Source organism: Lutjanus erythropterus, chromosome 13 (assembly GCF_056507025.1).
Source record: "Lutjanus erythropterus isolate fLutEry1 chromosome 13, fLutEry1.hap2, whole genome shotgun sequence".
In the NCBI taxonomy this organism is placed as follows: domain Eukaryota; kingdom Metazoa; phylum Chordata; class Actinopteri; order Lutjaniformes; family Lutjanidae; genus Lutjanus; species Lutjanus erythropterus.
In genome coordinates, this window is record NC_139329.1 from 20,844,895 (window position 1) to 20,862,947 (window position 18,053).

Genomic DNA, 18,053 nt, shown 5'->3' on the forward strand with positions numbered 1-18,053 from the left:
CAGAAAACATGTTTATTGTTGCTTTACAGGATCTTTAAAAGTGAGAACAGTTCCTTTCTTGACATTTTGAGTTCACTTTTTTTATTTTGTTACAGTTGGCACACATCTCCCAGCTTTCATCTTATTGCATTTAACATTGAATTTAGTTTTCTGTTTCCTTTTCTTTTTTCGCTTGCTTGACTGCCAGTGGTAGCTTGTTTGTGATAAATTAACATAGCACAATAACATATTAGCTTTATTATGTGACCAACTACTCTGTGTTCGCCTCCAGTTTTTCCTTCATTTTGCCTTCAGCTAACATTGTAATATAATCATGATGTCAACACTATAAGAGTCTACAGTCCATGTTACATCTGCAGAGGCCGGCTCGTGTGAGCATGAACAAAGCTTAAAAACCTCCTGAGGACATAAAGATCAGAAGTGTTCTTCATTATTCATTTTGAAGACCTACAGTCAATGGGGAACTCCAACACTGATCGGTGGAAGTACATGCTTAGAAATATGGGTTCCAAAGGGGTTCTTTCTTAAGGGCTGGGGTTCTACCCAGAACCATTTGCTTCTGGAGAACCCTTTCATGAAGAAAGGGAACATCAACTGTTCTTTGTCAAACTAAGGCTCCATTAAGAACTGTTTTCATCCAAAGAGCACTTTTTGGAAGAAAGAGTTCTTTGAGGATTGTTGAAATCCTTGAAGAGCTCTTAAGTCAAGGGTTCTGTGTACCATTATACAAAAGGAAATTTAGTAGATTCCCCTGAGTGGTTTCAAGATGAAACCACTGGAACATAAAAAAAGGTTCTTGATAGAATTCCCTAGGTGGGTTCTAAACAAAACCCTTGGAACATAAAGAAAACTTTCTTGGCAGAACTCCATGTGTAGGTCCTAGACAAAACCATTAGAATATAAAATGGCTTGAGAATTGTTAGTATACAAAAAGGTTCTCAACCGAATTCCCTGGGTGGGGTCTTGATAGTACCCTTAGAATATAAAAAGGTTCTCAGAAGAACCACCAAGGTGGCTTCTAAATAAAACCAATGCAATATAAAAGGGTTCTTGGTAGAAGCCTGCTGGTGGATTCTTGTTAGCACCCGAGGAAGGTGGAAAGCCTCTGAATAGAACCCCCAGAGAGGGTCCTGAGTGGAACCACAAGACCACAAAAGGAACCCCTCATAAGATGTTATAGGTAGAACCTTTTACAAATGATTCTAGGTAAAATCCTTTTTGATGCGTTTTAGGTAAAACTCTCTGAAAGGGTTCCAGGTGGCACCTTTATAAAAAGTTCTGCCGGGAACCATAAAGGGTTCTCCTCTGAAAAAAGGCAAATAACCCTCCATGGTTCTAGTTAGCACCTTTATTTCTAAGAGCGTATACGGGAGGCAAAGGAAGTGAATGAAGCATCAGTGAAGCACAATGATTTGTCTGGGACATAAACTGATACTAATGACGATTTCATCATCAAAATTAAAAAAGCATCAGAATGAAACATTGTACAGTCCATGTTAACTACTGTATCTTAACAAACTGTCAAAACAGCCAAGAGTCAAGTAAAACATTGGCTGATCAACAGGATCCTACACAATGAAACCTCCTTCCAAAATATCTTATCTCAAACTTTTGATTGGAGAAGAGCATCTTAATTAGTATGACAAATTATAGATTCATGTGACAAACGTGTCTGTCTGCTCTCATAGGATCCATCGTCACACAACAGCAGGCACATGACCGCAAGTCAGAGTAACTAAAGCCTACATTTGCCTTGCAGCAGACCAGAAACTTTTCAGAGCCAGAGAGAAGATTACAAAATAACGGAGCCACGCTCTTTTTGACTGTGGTACTCAGTTTCCCTGGTGACGTGAAGCGGGCGCTCACGTCCTCTGAGGTCTTTGGTCATTCAGAGTTGTACTCCCATCGCGTGTGTGTTTGTGTATCTGTGTGGAGTCCACTTTGGTCCTCAGAAGCAGCTTTACACCTCCTTGCCTCATTTTTTACCAGAATGCGTCTTGCTACAGAGGAGAAAATTGAACTGGGAGTCAAGGAGCAGGGGACAGTCAATCCTGCATTCGGGGTAAGTATTGTGACTTCTTAATTCCTTCTTAATTGTTCAGTTTGATGTATCAAACACTGAGTGAGAATATGAGATAAAACAGTCACATGCAAATCTTTTTACAAAGAATTATATGATAAAAAGTTTTTTTTCTTTCTTATTATTTCACTCTTACTTAGAGACCAAGAGAAAGAGTAAATCAGTGTTATTGCATTGCAGCAGTAAGAATTAGATGTAAGCCACTCTGGAATGTGAAATGACCAAAGAGTGCATGTGTTCCACAAAAGACGGGATATTTTAGTCCAATCGATTGCATGGTTTCAAGTATGTGTAGTTGAGACAGAGCAAAGAAATCCAAGCTGAAATTAGAAATGCTCCTACATAAAACATGAAATTGCATAAAGAATATTGAAGTGGGGATGTGTGGTTTGTGTATAGTAAAAAGGCCTGGCTGCATGGGGTGTGCATAAAGTGTACACAGCTGAGTCCAGGGGGGGTGTTTCCCCCTTTTTTTCTCGGAAGAATTTATTAAAATGCAAATCCAAACAAACAACACAGCTTCAACTGCAGATGGGCAAACACGTCAGTCTGTCAACATCTGAAAAATAATACAGGCAGAGACACAGGGCCTCATTTATTATTATTATCCTTGTATTGTATCCTACCTGACACTCCTACAAAGGTCCAGAGACTTCAAGTATACAATGAATTCACAGATGTTGGATTAGGGTTTAAATGTTTAATAAATCAGTCAAGCTTGATATCCAGATCAAGTTTTCATGTTTCATTTTTTTAGACTAAGAGTATGTAAATATATTTCACAAGAACCTTTTTAGAACTCTGAACCCTGCGTTGTTGTTTTTTTCTTTAAATGGAGCGATCAACCCAAAATTAAAATGACATATTGACAGTGCTGTTCATCCATCTTTTTTTTTTTTTTTTTTTGCTATGAGTTGCAGAGTTTTGGAGATATTGGCCATAGAGATGCCACCTTCACTCCAATATAATTGGACTAAATGTCACTCAGTTTGTGGTGCTCAGCATCAATAAGAAGTAAAAGAGTTCTGGTAGATTCTACTGCAGAGAGAAAGTAGTTTTTTTTTGTTTGTTTGTTTGTTTGTTTTTTGGGTGTCTTGAGCATCACAACCCAAGTGCCATTTAGTCTTTATTATACTGAAGAAAAGGCAGACATCTCTATGGCCAATAAACTCTGCAAATCATGGTAAAACAGGAGAGGGGAAAAATATGTATTTTGGATTTTGGGGTGAACTGTCCCTTTAAATCAGTTTGTTATACATTAAACACATCTAAAATTAAGTTAGTACAGTTTAAAACCTACTTAAGACCTTTAAGAAATAATTTAAGAGTGTGATCCTGTATTGCTCCTCTCTAACAACTGTGTCAGAAATAAAGATTTTCAAAACTAAAAAGGTAATAAGGTCACAGTATCACTTCAATCTATAGAGGACACATTATATTGCATTCAAACAAATACAAGATGCATCGTCTCGCTTGCAGATATTCTAATCCTATGGAAGATTTGATTTTAACAGTTGAAATCCTTATTTAGTGCCTTACTAAGATTTTCTGCAGCGTTTAGAGCTAAAAACATCAAATGCATGTACAACGTAGCGTATGAGAAATCCCAGCAGTCACCCCTGTGGGCTAAAGATAGAGGATAACTGATTAAAACCATAATAAAATGCAGCAATCATGGTTTTCTTAGATGCCTGTGTTTGATAACTTAAAGGTAGAATCAGTAGGATTTGTTCAAGTTGTTTGTTAACGTACCAGAAAGACAGCTGATTGTTGAGTCTCAGTCACAGGATGTCAAATACTGACTGATGTTTTAGGTTTGTAAAGTGTCCCAAGCATAGCAAGATAATGAGAAAACAAGGACATGAAAGCAGAGTGCAGGATCTCTGTTTGTATGCCTTTAAGATTTTATTATAATGGAATTATTTATGTTTAAGTCCATGAGTTACTGTTACCATTGACCTCTGCTATTCACTGTGCATATAGATGCCTGTATTGTTGTTCTGTGACTGTAAATGGATATAACATTTCTAGACACATTACACCTGACAGACAGAACGGCTCCTCTACCAGGGTTACCTTTAGAACTCATCAGTGCAAAGGAAGAAAATTTATTTTTGGCATTTTTTTTGGCCATTTCAACAAGTAAGCTTTTGTTTTTCAGTTCAGCTTTGAGTCCAGCAGAAGTTCATTCAAGGAGGTTCAGGGGTTTCAGGTATCGTTGGAGGAAGGGGGCTAAACTCCAAAAACAAAGGCTGACTTCACGAGAAGAAAAAACTTCTCTGCATGGCTCACATCTCTTATTTCTGTTCTGTAGTATTCTCTGGATGGTGGAACACTGTCATGGTACAGTAACTCTGACCCTTGATCTCCTCACTGGTGGTTGTTTTTAACCTACCTAACATAGGAAGTAGTGTTTTGACAGTCATTAATTTTTACTCACTGTAAATGATTGTGAATATAAATGACACGACTAGAAAACATGTTTTGTCACCAACAATATATATATATATATATATATATACATATATATGTATATATATATATATATATATGTATATATATATATATATATATATATATATATATATATATATATATATATATATATATATATATATAGTGTGTACATATATACACTTACTTACTACTTAAATATGGCATGTACTGTATGTATATTTGTGCATGCATGTTTGTATGAGAGTGTGCAAATCAATAACAAACTCAGTTATCTGCTAGTCTGCAAGTCTCACAAAGAGAGGTTCTCAGCACAGCTCAATTTGCATGACTTGTCTCCTCAAACAGCCTTTAGCCTTTCGTTCTAGTTGGAACACATGTAGAGCATTGAAAAATGAAAGTGAAAGATTCCTAGTTTTAAACTGAAAAATCCAATCATACTGCCATACTTCCCTATTTTCAGGAGATGGTCCCTGTTTTTGACCACTTTATATAACATCGGTATAAGATAATTCACCAAGGTAAGAAAGTCCTTCAAATGATTAGAAGTAACCACAAAATGCACTTAGCTTTCTTTGACTGGGTACCAACTAACATGTGACTTGCTAGCATCAAACAAAAAGGTCAGTAAAACATGCAAAAATAAAGATGTCTATCAAAATAGTCATTACAACTAATACAGAACTATCTAGTTGCGGCTATACTCACAGACTGTGTCAAATTGAGGAGGATATAGAAGGATTATTGTGGATTCTCCACTGCAGAGTCCACAGTCAAAATTGAGGATCGCTTTGTTAAACTGCTTTTCTACTATTCACCACAAGGTGTCACTAAACAATGTCACACTTTAGAGTGAAGGAGATAGAGGAGAAAATATGCGAAATACTGGTTTGATACTTAATAGAGATGTGGTTTTAGTATCAAGGTGAGGGCAGCACAGAAGAATACCTAGCAACGTCAAACATGAAATAAATGGTCAAATATTGAATTGCTGCATTTGTATCAGCTTTATCGGTGCCTGAGGAGGCTTGACCTCAGAGTAAGGTTGGATGCTTTGCACGCAAGTTGAACATGAGTGTTTGGTTGTGAACTCCACAGCTACAGGCTGCTAGGAATGGACTACTCATCACATCAACCAGTAGTCAACTAGTGTGCATATGTAAATATTACTTTTGAAAAATAAAAAAAACAAGATAATGGCCGAGCGAGGGATGAAATAGGCCAACCTCTTTGACCTCTAGATTTAAATATGAATAGGAAGTAGCTAAGCACAGTTTCCCCTGCAGATGAAACTTCTGATCAGTCTGTCAACAACACTTATATTTCATGATATGAACATACTTCACATTAACAATCTAAATCAATACTGTAAGAAAAGAGGGTTGAGGTGTTAGCCTCAGTTTGAAGCAAGGAATCCAAGCCAACAGAGACAACCATTGATCTGGAAACTAAAACCCTGAGAGCATCATTGAACCAGTTCTTTAGTTTACATCAGCAGGTTTTACAGTCACCGACTAGAAGAGCCTCCTGAAGATCATCCAAAGCACAGATACTGTTACATCTGTGACGTGGAAGGCACACATCTCAGCACATGATGCTGCACGTTGAAAGATCACACTGGCCACCAGTGATGATTAGCTACACTTTTAGTACCATCTGTTTGTCTGTCAGGAGTTTCCAGGTACTGGTTTCAATTGAGTTTTTTTTTTATGACATAAGTTTTGTTCAATTTTAGAAGAAAATAGTGTAGCTGGCTTTTTACTCTGCTGTTTTTATCTGATAGATGTGGTGACTACTGGGCATCACATCATCAAATTAGGAACTTAAAAGAGAAAAATTTAATATATTTACTGCAATAAATCATAAAATGACCATGATAAGCCATCATAGATTAAGAAACCATGCCAAATTCAAATATTTGCTTCTCTGACTACAATGCTGTTCACTTCTGAACATCATCACTTTTAAACAACCACCATAGCTGATGTCAGTCTATCTAAATTGAAATCAAAACAGGTTTTCTGTGTAGCTAACGTTAGCAGACGGTCTTACCTTTAATTGTTTCTTTAGGTTATGTCTGGAATGCAGAACTGTCACTGTGCTGTGATGTTGCTCCTCTTTTCTAGTTTAAAGACAAATTATGGCCCATTTTCCACCCAATGAAGCATTTATTTTTTTTCATTAGAGGCGATGATAAAGAATCACCAACTGTAGAATTAGTTCTGGTTTCACTCGAGACCAGCGTGGTGTTGTGAGACTCATGAAGTGTTGCACTCCTGTAACCTTTTTTAAATTATCCTGATTATGTAATCCATTTATATGTAATCTATTATGTCCCAAGCCTGGATAAATATTTAATAAGATAATCTGGTCCTGTTTCATTCCTCAAGTCATTTTTTGGCTCACAGATTTGTGATGACAGGTAGCAAGTGTCCCCAGCTGTAGTCAAACCAAGAAAATTATAATTATGTGGTCAGTGTTAGACCCCTTGGCTTTTGAGATGATCCATCTTTCTGCTGTGACTGAAATGAAATTGAGATAGAAGTGTCCCACTTATTCCAGATAATCCACAGAAAACACAGTAAAAGTTTTCATAGGAACTGTTTTTTTTTGGTAGAAAGTAGTTAAAACTGTTCACAAAGAGTTCGGTGGATCATCCAGAGTAACAGGGACACAGTTGCTAGAAATGTTGATTTAAAGAGGTAATATCCCCAAATATAAACAAATAAAACCACGGTATAATCATCTAGACTGTCTGTATACTATCAAATGTGAGTGAGAAAATGTTTCTGGTTTGTTTGCTTTTCTGTGAGGTCATGTAGGTGAACTAAGACTTTATATAAGGGAACTTATAGAGGTTACATTTCCAGCGCTTACATGGTCTCTTCTTTTGTGGTCGCTGGAGTGCAGGTGTGTAACCACTAGATGGAAGCAAATGGCTACATAATCCCTGAAACAAACGTCCGCGCAGACTACCTGCTGAGACCTTTGTGGTGTGCAACTAAATCAAAGACAGAAACCAAATGTGATGCAGATGGGTCTGCATTTGCATGGTCCATTTCTGTCATGTGACTCTTGTGTGAGACAGATGCATTGGGTGGATGCTTACAACATGGTTTTTTCTTTGACTGAATACCAGTTTCTGAGCAAAAGCTGAGGCATGTGGCTTAAATTCAGTGTGGATGTTATTTGGTGTTTAGTGTGTAATACTTGAGGCATCCAGTGAGCAGGATGATGGAATAGTCCAGACACTGTTAAATTTTACTGATACTGTATGATCTCAGCACACTGAGCATGAGACATCAGTCATGGATGATCAATTAAGTATTTTCTGAAAAAGAAAAGAAAATGAAAAATCTTTTCCTAAACCTCACCAAGTAGTTTTGGTGTCTTAAACTACGCAAGTACTTCAGCATGACTAACAGGCATGTTCGATGTGAAAACAATGTGCACCGCTTTGCCATGGTTTTCGGGTGGAACGTGTTTTCTTGGGAGGGTGTGTAATTGGTTTTGAAGTGTATTTTCTATCATTTGGTGGGTGTGTCAGAGGTGTTACCCAGTCAGCACCAACATTTATATAAACACCGCCATAGTGCAAAGGCAGTGCAGAGCCCTTATGTACACGACCGGGTGGTCAAGGCACCACCCTTTCCCTTTAAATAAAGATTTTACCACATTTTGTTAGGGATGAATGATGACCCACATGTTTAACCCTGGATTAACCTTTCCACAGGGCATGTTGCATCTGTGCCACGGTTTTGATCTGTCCCCCACACAACTGCATGTTCCACCAGCAGGCTGTGGCTCAAAAACGGTCCATTTTGCATTATTTTTTACTTGCTATGTTTATTTTATTTGGTCCTGGATTTTTCTTGCTTTTTGTGCTTTTACCCTGGGTAAGTCAGCTACTTAGTCAAATAGTTTCTTTTTTGTTTGTCTTTATGATTGCGAGTCTGCACAGGGTGTTTTATTTTTAAAACTGACCAGATTCTCTTTGCCGTTTCTGCATCTGACTTCCTGTCCACATTTAGTCTGCTCCGTGCAGCTTGACGCGTCATCCTTCAAAACAGACTTGGCGCTTATTCTCTGTGTTGTCACAATAATTTTTAATATTGATGCAAGACTTTGAAAAATATTGATATTTGATACCAAAAAAAAATAATAATCAGGCCATACCATGACAACAGATATAGCAAATGAGATGAGTGATGTGAGGAAGAGGTGGGTAAGTTAGAGGAGGGGAGCTGTGGTCACCACAGTCATGTGTGTCAACTTGCTGTCAAAGAGAAAAGAGAGCAAGAAAATGTACCTGGTACCAGAGTATCGACACAGCAATATTTATCGATATATTGATATCTTTGATAAAACAACTCTGTGGAGCAGAGTTCTGGTGGCTGTGGTACAGCCATAATGTGAGGCAGCCATGTGTACCAGCAGAATCAAGCAGTTGCGAACATAGTTAGGGTCAAGTACGCCTCAGGACTCTTTACTGGTCAGATAGGTAGTTTTTGTAGTTACTGGCAATCAACCTATTCTGTCTTTTAAGTATGAGGATGTGTTGAAAACATTTACCAATTTAAGACTAATTTAAAAGTTTCAAAAGGTTATTTCACCTTAGTCTTTTTTTAAAAGCTTATTCTCATTCATTCATTCATTCATTGTCCGTAACCACTTATCCTTGAAGGGTCGCAGGGGGCTGGAGCCTATCCTAGCTGACATTGGGTGAGAGCCGGGATACACCCTGGACAAGTCGCCAGTTCATCTTCAGGGCTAAGATTATTCTGTTGGGCTTTTAAGGTTTTATTGGGTAGAACAGCTGTAGTGACAGGAAAGGGGGGAGACATGCAGCAAAGAGCTCCAGGTTAGAAACACACCCAAGATTCTGCAGGTTACTCAGCCTCTGTACATGGGGCACACACTCCACCAGGTGAGCTACTGGGACCCTCAAGCCTTAGCCTTTAACTGTGGCGTTCTGTGGACTGAGAAATGCTACTGGTGCTTTTAAAAACCATTTTGAGGTGTAAGCAAATTTTCTGTATTTTATTGTCAGAGCAGATGGCCACCCACCCTAAAGCCTGGTTCTGTCTGGGGTTTCTTCCTCTGAAAAGGAAGGTTTTCCTCACCATTGTCACCTTAGTGCTTGCTTATAGTTGGAATTTTTGTGTCTCTGTAAATAATATTATAAAGTGAAATGTCCTGCGATAACTTCTGTTGCGATTTGGTGCCACATAAACAAAATGGACTTGACTTAAATTATCACAGTAGACAGGACAGAAATGTTACATCCAGCCTTCAAACTGAGAATGGGGAGAGGGATGTGGTTGTGGAACTCAGACTCCCATTAATTTGTCCTCATTTTGATTTGGGAGGGAATAATCAGAACTGTTGCTTGTTTACACTTTTAAAAAAGTTTTTGTAAATTTTTCTTTTTTTTTTTTGACATTTTCCACAATATTACCTTGGAATTTGTTACACCTTGTCCGTCCAGTGTCATCTCACATGTCTCTACCTAATCCCCCACCTCTTCCAGCTTTAAAACACTGCCTTGAATACCTTATCTACATACTCGCTTACACTTCAAACAAACACATTCTTGAAAGAGTTTGAACAAACCCTTTGGAAACTGATCTGTCCCATGTGGACTGTGTTAAGAGGGAACTGACCTCTTTGCATTTGAAGACAGCTCATGGTCTCATGGGGTATCCCATCATATACTGCAATACACAAGTATATAATAGAAAGTATACAATAGGGCCTAAAGAAAACATAGGGCAGAAACTTTATGGCATCAAACATCAGCCAAATGTGTTATTCTGGTACTTTGCGGTGTTGATGCTTGATGTAACAACCTCACCGGACGCACTTACACTTCAAACAGCCTCAAAGCATCCGCAGAAGTGTTTGTAGAAACCCACAGGATATTGATCTGTCCCATGTGACCGGTTTTAAGATGGAGTTGACCTCGTTGCATTTGAAGACAGCACCTAGTCTCACATATCGGGTGGCCCTAAAAGGCAGAATGTAGCTACTTAGCTTAGCTTAGGCAGCTTTCTAAAGTACGCTTCAGGTGTCGTTGAGCGCGGGAGGAGGAGCTATGAATGTTCACAAAACAGCATCCTGCATTCTGCCTTTAAAAGATCAGTCTGTAATAATAATCATAGTGCAAGTTATGCTCACATCCACATCATCACTTTTTTCCAAAGGTTGCCAAAGAAACGCCCATAAAAACCTGCATTGAAGCCTTCACACCTATGACCAAATCCAGTCTCTGGAGTGAAATAAGTTTCATAAATATTGATGGATGTATTTTAGATTCTTTAGTAAATTATCGCAAATCTGTTTCACTATCCACTAACATAATTCCCGTGTTTTGAGACTGGAAACCTGGCTTTTAGGCACAGTTATGTAAAGTTGTCAGTATGATTTACATAAAACAGAAAAGTATCAGTTTTTATTTTGACAGCCTCACTAACTGCACTGTTTTTGTCACATCAGCCAGATATACATGGTCATACTTTACCAACCACATTTTATTTATAAATCATCAACTACAAATGTATAAAACTTGAGTCTGTATTTCTCTCCACACTAAACCAGCTGACGTCCTCTATCTGTCTTTGGCTGGTGGGAAGAACACCAGACTTCTTAGTGATGGACACCAGAGGACCACACTTAATATCAAGTTTTCTCTCATTCCCCTGACTTATCCTGTGTTTGATCAAACTAAACTGACTGAAATGGACATAAAAACATATCTTTCCAGGAGCAAGATCATTTCAAGTAGATTAAGTGTAGAACAAATACAAATTGTTCCAAGGTTCTTTTTGAATTTGGAAGAGTAAATTGAGGTGAATCTAGCAATGACTTAATGACTTTACCTCTGACAACATGAACAGGGAGGGAGTGATATGTCACATAACTTGTACGGTATTTTACATCAAAGTGTTGCCTAAATGACATATTACCACCACACACATTTATGTCATCCCAATGGGAAGACAACCTCTGTCTCTGTCAGCGTCTTGTTTGAGACATCTGAAAGGCAGTCAGACCTGAATAAGGGCACAGAGGTCCAGACCTCAGTAAATTTTCCCTGCTTGTTAAACTTGAATACAACTTTCCCTTTGACTTTTCAGACAACTGGCAGCTGCTGCATGAGGATAAGAAAGCTATTAGATATAGTGACATTTTATTAATCCATAGAAATACTGGAAAATAATTTCCTGGTGAGCTATAAAACAGACTTACACCCCTTAAATGGACACCTAACATGGACAGCAGTGAACACAGAGGTAACATGCATGCATCTAGGCTGACCACATAAAAATGGGTGAAATTTGGCACAGTGGGATTAAAATAGAATAATATATATTAACATAATTTGTTATTAATGCATCATGAAGATCATTTACAGATTATGAAGACGATATGAAGCACATTGTTCTGGCACAGGTGACAGGCATATAACAGTCTTTTTTAATGTCCTTTCAGCAGCTACCAACACATTGTCTTTTAGATATTTCCCCCAGATTTCCCCTGCAGTTCTGGCTGCACGTTCTATTATATGATAGCCTAACCACAATGTTACTCTGACAAATTTAAAAAACATTGTTCATATTATCAATTCATTTTCAAGACAAAACGGATGGGATTCAGGACTGTCCTGAATTTTTCAGGACATCTGGTCACCCTAATCTAAATGTCCATGTTGATGCAGTTGCTATCCTCATGTACCCGAGCAGCTGACAAGATTTTATGTCACACTATATGGACATAGAAATATTTTTTTCTTTTATACTTGTGTGTTTAAAAAATCATACAGGAATTAAGTGGAATCAACTAATATGCATGAATATACAATATACATTTCTAGTATTTATTTTCAGATCACTTTAGAACTTAAAAACAGGAGTTGTGGGGCGCCCCTATAGCTCAGTCGGTAGGGCGTGCGCACCATGTATTGAGGCTGTTAGTCCTCTGCAGCGGCCACCGGTTCAAATCCTGCCTTCGGCTCATTTGCTGCGTGTCATCCCCTCTATCTTCACCCCCCTTTCCTGTCATACCTTCAGCTTTCGCTATCAATAAAGGCAAAAAGCCCAAAAAATATCTTTAAAGAAAAAAAAAAAAAACAGGAGTTCTTCAAACTTGAAGTCATTTGACTTGAAATGAGGAGTTGTGTGAATGTGCTGTACAGAGTTCAAACAACTTCAATTTGGTTTCTGATTTCATGATCAGCATATTAGCAGCCTTCCCAGCATGCAATGTTTGAGACTTAAAAAAGCACCTTTTTTATAGCTCTAACAATCATATATGATGAAACACTGGTGTGTGTCTAATGCTCTGTAAGATAAGTCATGTTGCTGGTTTTCACCACAATGAAAACACTGCAAAACGTGACAAAGGTTAGTAGTGAAATCAGTCCCAACCCCTTACAAATTCACTGGAAGCAGTTTCACATATTACCATTGTGTCAATGCTAGAACAATTAGTTCCAGCAGGAGCAGCTACAGTATAAGCTCTTAAGGTGAAATGAAAAACAAAAATTGAGAAAATGTAAAAGTAAATTAAATTTGTTTGTGGTGCTTGTCAGTGTGTCAGGAGAGTTGCAGGTTCAACTGAATATCTTAAGCTTACTGAACATGTTTTTTTCAAGTACAATTGAATTAATATCAAGTTAATTTGACTAGAAAAGTGGATTTGTTTTGAATCATTACAACACTACTTCAACATGTCTTTTCAAATTCAATCTGAATTTACTTAATGTGATTCAAACCCGGTCTCCTGGGTGAAACTCGTGTTTGTTTGACTGGTACATCAAAACAGCGCTTTAGGGCCTTTTTCGGAAGTGACGTGAGAGGAGTACCTAGAGTATCATAATTTGGACCATATAGGGGCACTGATGGAGCTGCCACAATGCATTGGGAGTGAGAGTGGGTTGGCTGCAACCATTTAAAACTTGTGGCTTTAAATTAAGGTTCTTTGCAGTTTTGTGTAGTTTGTTTTTTCCATGCAAGCTATTACCTTACAGACATGACATTAACTTTATTCAAATTAATGCAAACTTAACAACAATTTTCATGCATATTTAAACCTGCACACATACATAGCAAACAAAACATGTAATTAACACAATGCAGAACTATATACTTTACTCTGGCACCACTTATAACAGTGGCAACAAAGTAAATTTCTCTTAGTTCACTTAACAACAGCTGTCCAAACATCTTCATCTGAATCCAACAACTCTCAATAAGTTGGATCCAAACTCAGCAAACTCAGTCATATTGCAACATTCCTCTGTCTTTCAAAGAATAAATGGATTTATACATTGCTGTGAACAGCCAAAAATGTTATCTTTGTGGCCAACCATAGCTGCCCAGTTTCAGGCACCTTTGACAGCATTTTGATTTTGACCATATGATGCTCACCCCATGTGCCTTCCACTATCGCCCACATGGACATTCAGCACGCAATAACTCACATTAGTTCCATTGCGCATGCCCAGTATTTATGTGTCTCATCTGAGTTAAACAAAACTAACAGCTCTAAATCGAGATATAAGGCTTTCCCTTAACTATCCTCAGTTTTAAAGACAAAGAAAAAACAAAACCTTTAAGAAACCTTTGGCTCGATGAGGGTATTTGGTATGTGCCGGTATGCAACAGTGAGTGACTGGTTTAAGTTATGTATGTTTGTGTTGTCAGGAAATTCTGTGAGTTGGCGTCCAAACAGTCTGGATGGAATTAAACCTGAATTCTTAAGAAAATATAGCTTTTTATTTGATGTTGCTTGGATAAATGTAATGATAAATGTGATGAATTAACGACTTGCATGCCTTTGCTGTGCTTCTTTCTAAGGGTAAAGACACTGATGAGCAGCCAGAGCTGACAGTTGACATTGAGGAGCCACACACAGAGGCCCTGGAGGAGACGGTGGACAAAGGTGTAGATTTGGTTTACGCCCTCAATGACAGGCCACCGTGGTACCTCTGCATTCTGCTCGGCTTCCAGGTAAATTAATCTCATGGCTTGTTTGGTCCAGTGTGATAGTATTTCTCTTCCATAAACTGAAGTGTTGCAGAGATCCTTCTTTAAAGCCACTTTCTTTGATTTTAAACAGAAAACTCAAGTCTGAAGTTGCTATGATCAAACTGCAACATTGGCATTCAAATGTAGTCATGTTTCTGTCCACCTGGTGAATGTAAGATCAATATTCACTCTTGTTTTAGCTCTGTTCTGAACTCCAACAACTCCTAAGAATATCTGGCTCTTTTTACTAACTAAGCTGCTGTTTCAACAACAGCTAGCTGGCTGATAACTTTGCCCACTGTTTGGTGCTGGGCTGCTAGCTTAGGGAGGACCAAGTCACCATTTTGTAAGTCTCCAGACTTTGCGTTCAAGTCCGAAGTCCTAAACTTTGAGTTTCAAGCCCAGATCAAGTCATAATAGGCTCTTCACCAAATGTTATGCCATTTTAACAGCAGAGCCTTACTGTTCTTTGCACAACAATATCAAAAGAAGCTGGAAGTTGTGTTGTCTCCTTCTATAATTGACCTGCACGTTTTACAAACTGTAGTCTGATGGCATTTAAAATATAATGCTGGACATGCGCCTCCAGAAAGAGTACTACAGTGTCATAGTTTGAAGCATAGAGGCACCAAGCTGCTGTGTTTGACAAGCTGAGTGAGATGAGAGAGAGTGAGAGCGAGCTATGCTTATTACTGTAAACATGAGAGCCAAGCCTGTGGTGTTTCTCAAACTTTGAGCCATCCCATATTATTGACCAAGCTGCTTTTTACGCCTCCACGCCAACGACGGCCGTGCTGTCATGTTTTCGATTTGTCCATCTGGCCATCCAATTCTTGTGAACGTGGTACCTCACAAACACCTTGATGGAATTTCTTCAAATGTGGCTCAAGCGTCCACTTGAACTCGAGGATTGATCAGACTTCAGAGGTCAGAAGTCAAATGTCAACATCACTGTGACCTCACGTCCATCCCATTATCACAGATGCGATAGCTCAAGAATACCTGTACTGCATTTCTTCAAATTTGACACAAACCTCCACTTGGACTCAAGGATGAACTTGTTTGATGTGGTGGTCAAAGGTCAGGGTCACTGTAACCGTACAAAACATGCTTATAAGAATTAATATGCTCATAAATGACCGAATTTTGCACACATATCTAATAGGATAAAATGATGAGGTGATTACATGGATGTATAAAGGAGAAATAGTAACAGTGTTGGAGGCGAGCCTCTGTTCATTCCTATGAGAGCTGCTCAGGTTTGCATGAAGCCAGCTTCCAATTTCCACATTATACAGCTCACAAAGCAATCGCACACTTCTTTCAGCCGAGCTTGTTAACTTGGAATGGAAATAAAATGATTTAATTGTGCAGCTCCTCTAGACTTTCCAAATGTTATTGGACCAAATGGATCAAATTCTGATGCTGAAACAAGTAATTTGTCTTCTTTTTTTTCTCCACAATGTAAACTTATGTGGAAAATTCTGTGTGGGCCGTAGAGCATCACGTGACATTGTCATTATATGATATGGCCGCTATGTCAAATTGGCTTCAAAGCCCAGCGCTCTTTCTGGGGGCTTGGGTGATGACATTTTATGTCCAGAGGGTTAAATGTCAGCTTCACCATAACATCACAATGTTCTGCAAAAACACTTGAAGCGCTGTAGCTGTCCTCTGTACTCCTCTGTGAAAAGTCTCTAAGTGAAGAAAGTATTTTTCTCACTGGTAATTATTCTACCTGTCAGTATAGTGACAACTTTAATCTTGCCAAAAAAAAAAAAAGTACTCTTCCTCTAATACAGTTTGTTAAATTCCTTCAACATCTTCACTACACATATTATTTGAATTGGGACAGACATGAATGTTTTCTGCAACTTGCCTTGTTGGCAGAGGCATACAACCACGAGAAGGTAATTATAGGTTTGCCATTTTTTTTACCGTGTGCTTTTATAAGAAATTATGAAAGATTTAGCCTTGTTGCTCCAGAAGAACAGCACTGTGTTTGTACCCTAAAAGCAATTTTTCTGAATCTAATTCAGTGACTCTCAGTGTTAAATATAAAAGGAGGGTATTCTCACATAACATATAACAAGTTATGGCCTTTTAAATGTTTTTGTGACTTAAGGCACTTGATGTTGAAAATGCTACATGCCTCTTTAAGCAGCTGTCACTTACATTAAATCAGTAATCCACAGGGATTTGATTGTGACATTAAACCTGACATTCTGTAATCCAGCAGGAAATTATAGCTACTTCCAAATCTCATGTTGGAGGAGGAAACTTGTTTCAGATTTGATTTATTATAAGTGGGCATTTAGGGTGAGGGAGGTCTATTCCACAGAACATACAGAGCAATGCACAGAAAAAAAAGATGATAAAAAAAAAAAAACTCTTACCCACTGGTGCTTCAGCTTACATAAGAAAATCAGAAGACCACAAGGTCATGAGTTTTATTTCAGAGCAGAGCAGCCATGACATTTGAATCATGCAGTAAAATTAGTTACAAGGGAGATCTGCAAAATGGATAAATTGTTGTCATGATTCCGCAATTTAGATATTTTTAGAGTGTAATACTTTCTGTTTTCTTGTGCATTAAAGGCCCTGGGCTGAGACACAGACAAAGGAACTGCAAAGAGCGTGCTGTGTTTAAAATGCGTGGTTCTTTTTACTGTTTATATCTTTCATCTGGAGTAAATGAGACATATGCTTGTGGAAACACTGCTGTGATAATTACAACTACTGGCTGCTTGGTTTCTTGTTTTTGTCAGAGTTTTGCTATTATTCATGTGCATTTCTTTGAAAAACACAGTCAGTCATTCCACATGTCATACCCTTGAGGAAGTTATCAGTGATATAAGACATGTTTTATAGATTATTCATTATTTCATCATGTGTGTTATATGTTATTCATTATTGCATTTTTTTGTACTCAGTGACCCCTTAACTTTGGAAAAAAAAACTGAGCTTTCTGTGTGATATGTTCATATAAAAAAAAAAAAAAACAGTGGGCCCTAGTATGAGCTATCTCAAGAGCATCACGGTGGTTATAACTGAAAGATCATTTTGTAAATGTGCACAGTTCTTTAACCTTGAAACCTTGAAAGTGAAACAAATGAAGAAGAAAAGGATTAATTATCCACCCAAGGGAATTATCCTTTTCACCCCTTCCGCATTGGATCCATCATTTTTACAGCTGCAACAACTTCTTTTTCCACAGGGATCATTGCCTTTCCCCAACTTTTCAATTTTTATAGCCCTGTGTACCTCTTGTTGTCATAACAATGTTTTTACTTGAGCACAAACTACATCTACTCCCAAAAAGTCAGTACCATGTTTTCCAGGAAAAGGACAAGGTGACATCCAGCCATCAAAACTTTTTTTAAGGTTTTGAGGTTTGGACTGTTGGTCGAACAAAACTGCGATGGCCATCTTTCATTATTTGATGACATGTTGTAGTTCAAACACCATCAAGATCAATCAAGAACATTTGT

The 18,053-nt window shown here is 38.1% G+C and overlaps 1 protein-coding gene across 1 annotated transcript in view; it reads left to right on the forward strand.

Moving 5' to 3' along the window:
* Nucleotides 1-1,990: 1,990 nt before the first annotated feature.
* Nucleotides 1,991-18,053, forward strand: part of LOC146316500 (solute carrier family 23 member 2) — a 54,848-nt gene continuing 38,785 nt past the window's right edge. The window contains exons 1-2 of the mRNA XM_084734073.1: nucleotides 1,991-2,062; nucleotides 14,392-14,544. Coding sequence (XP_084590199.1) covers nucleotides 1,991-2,062; nucleotides 14,392-14,544 — 225 coding nt within the window. The remainder of the gene's footprint in view (nucleotides 2,063-14,391; nucleotides 14,545-18,053) is intronic.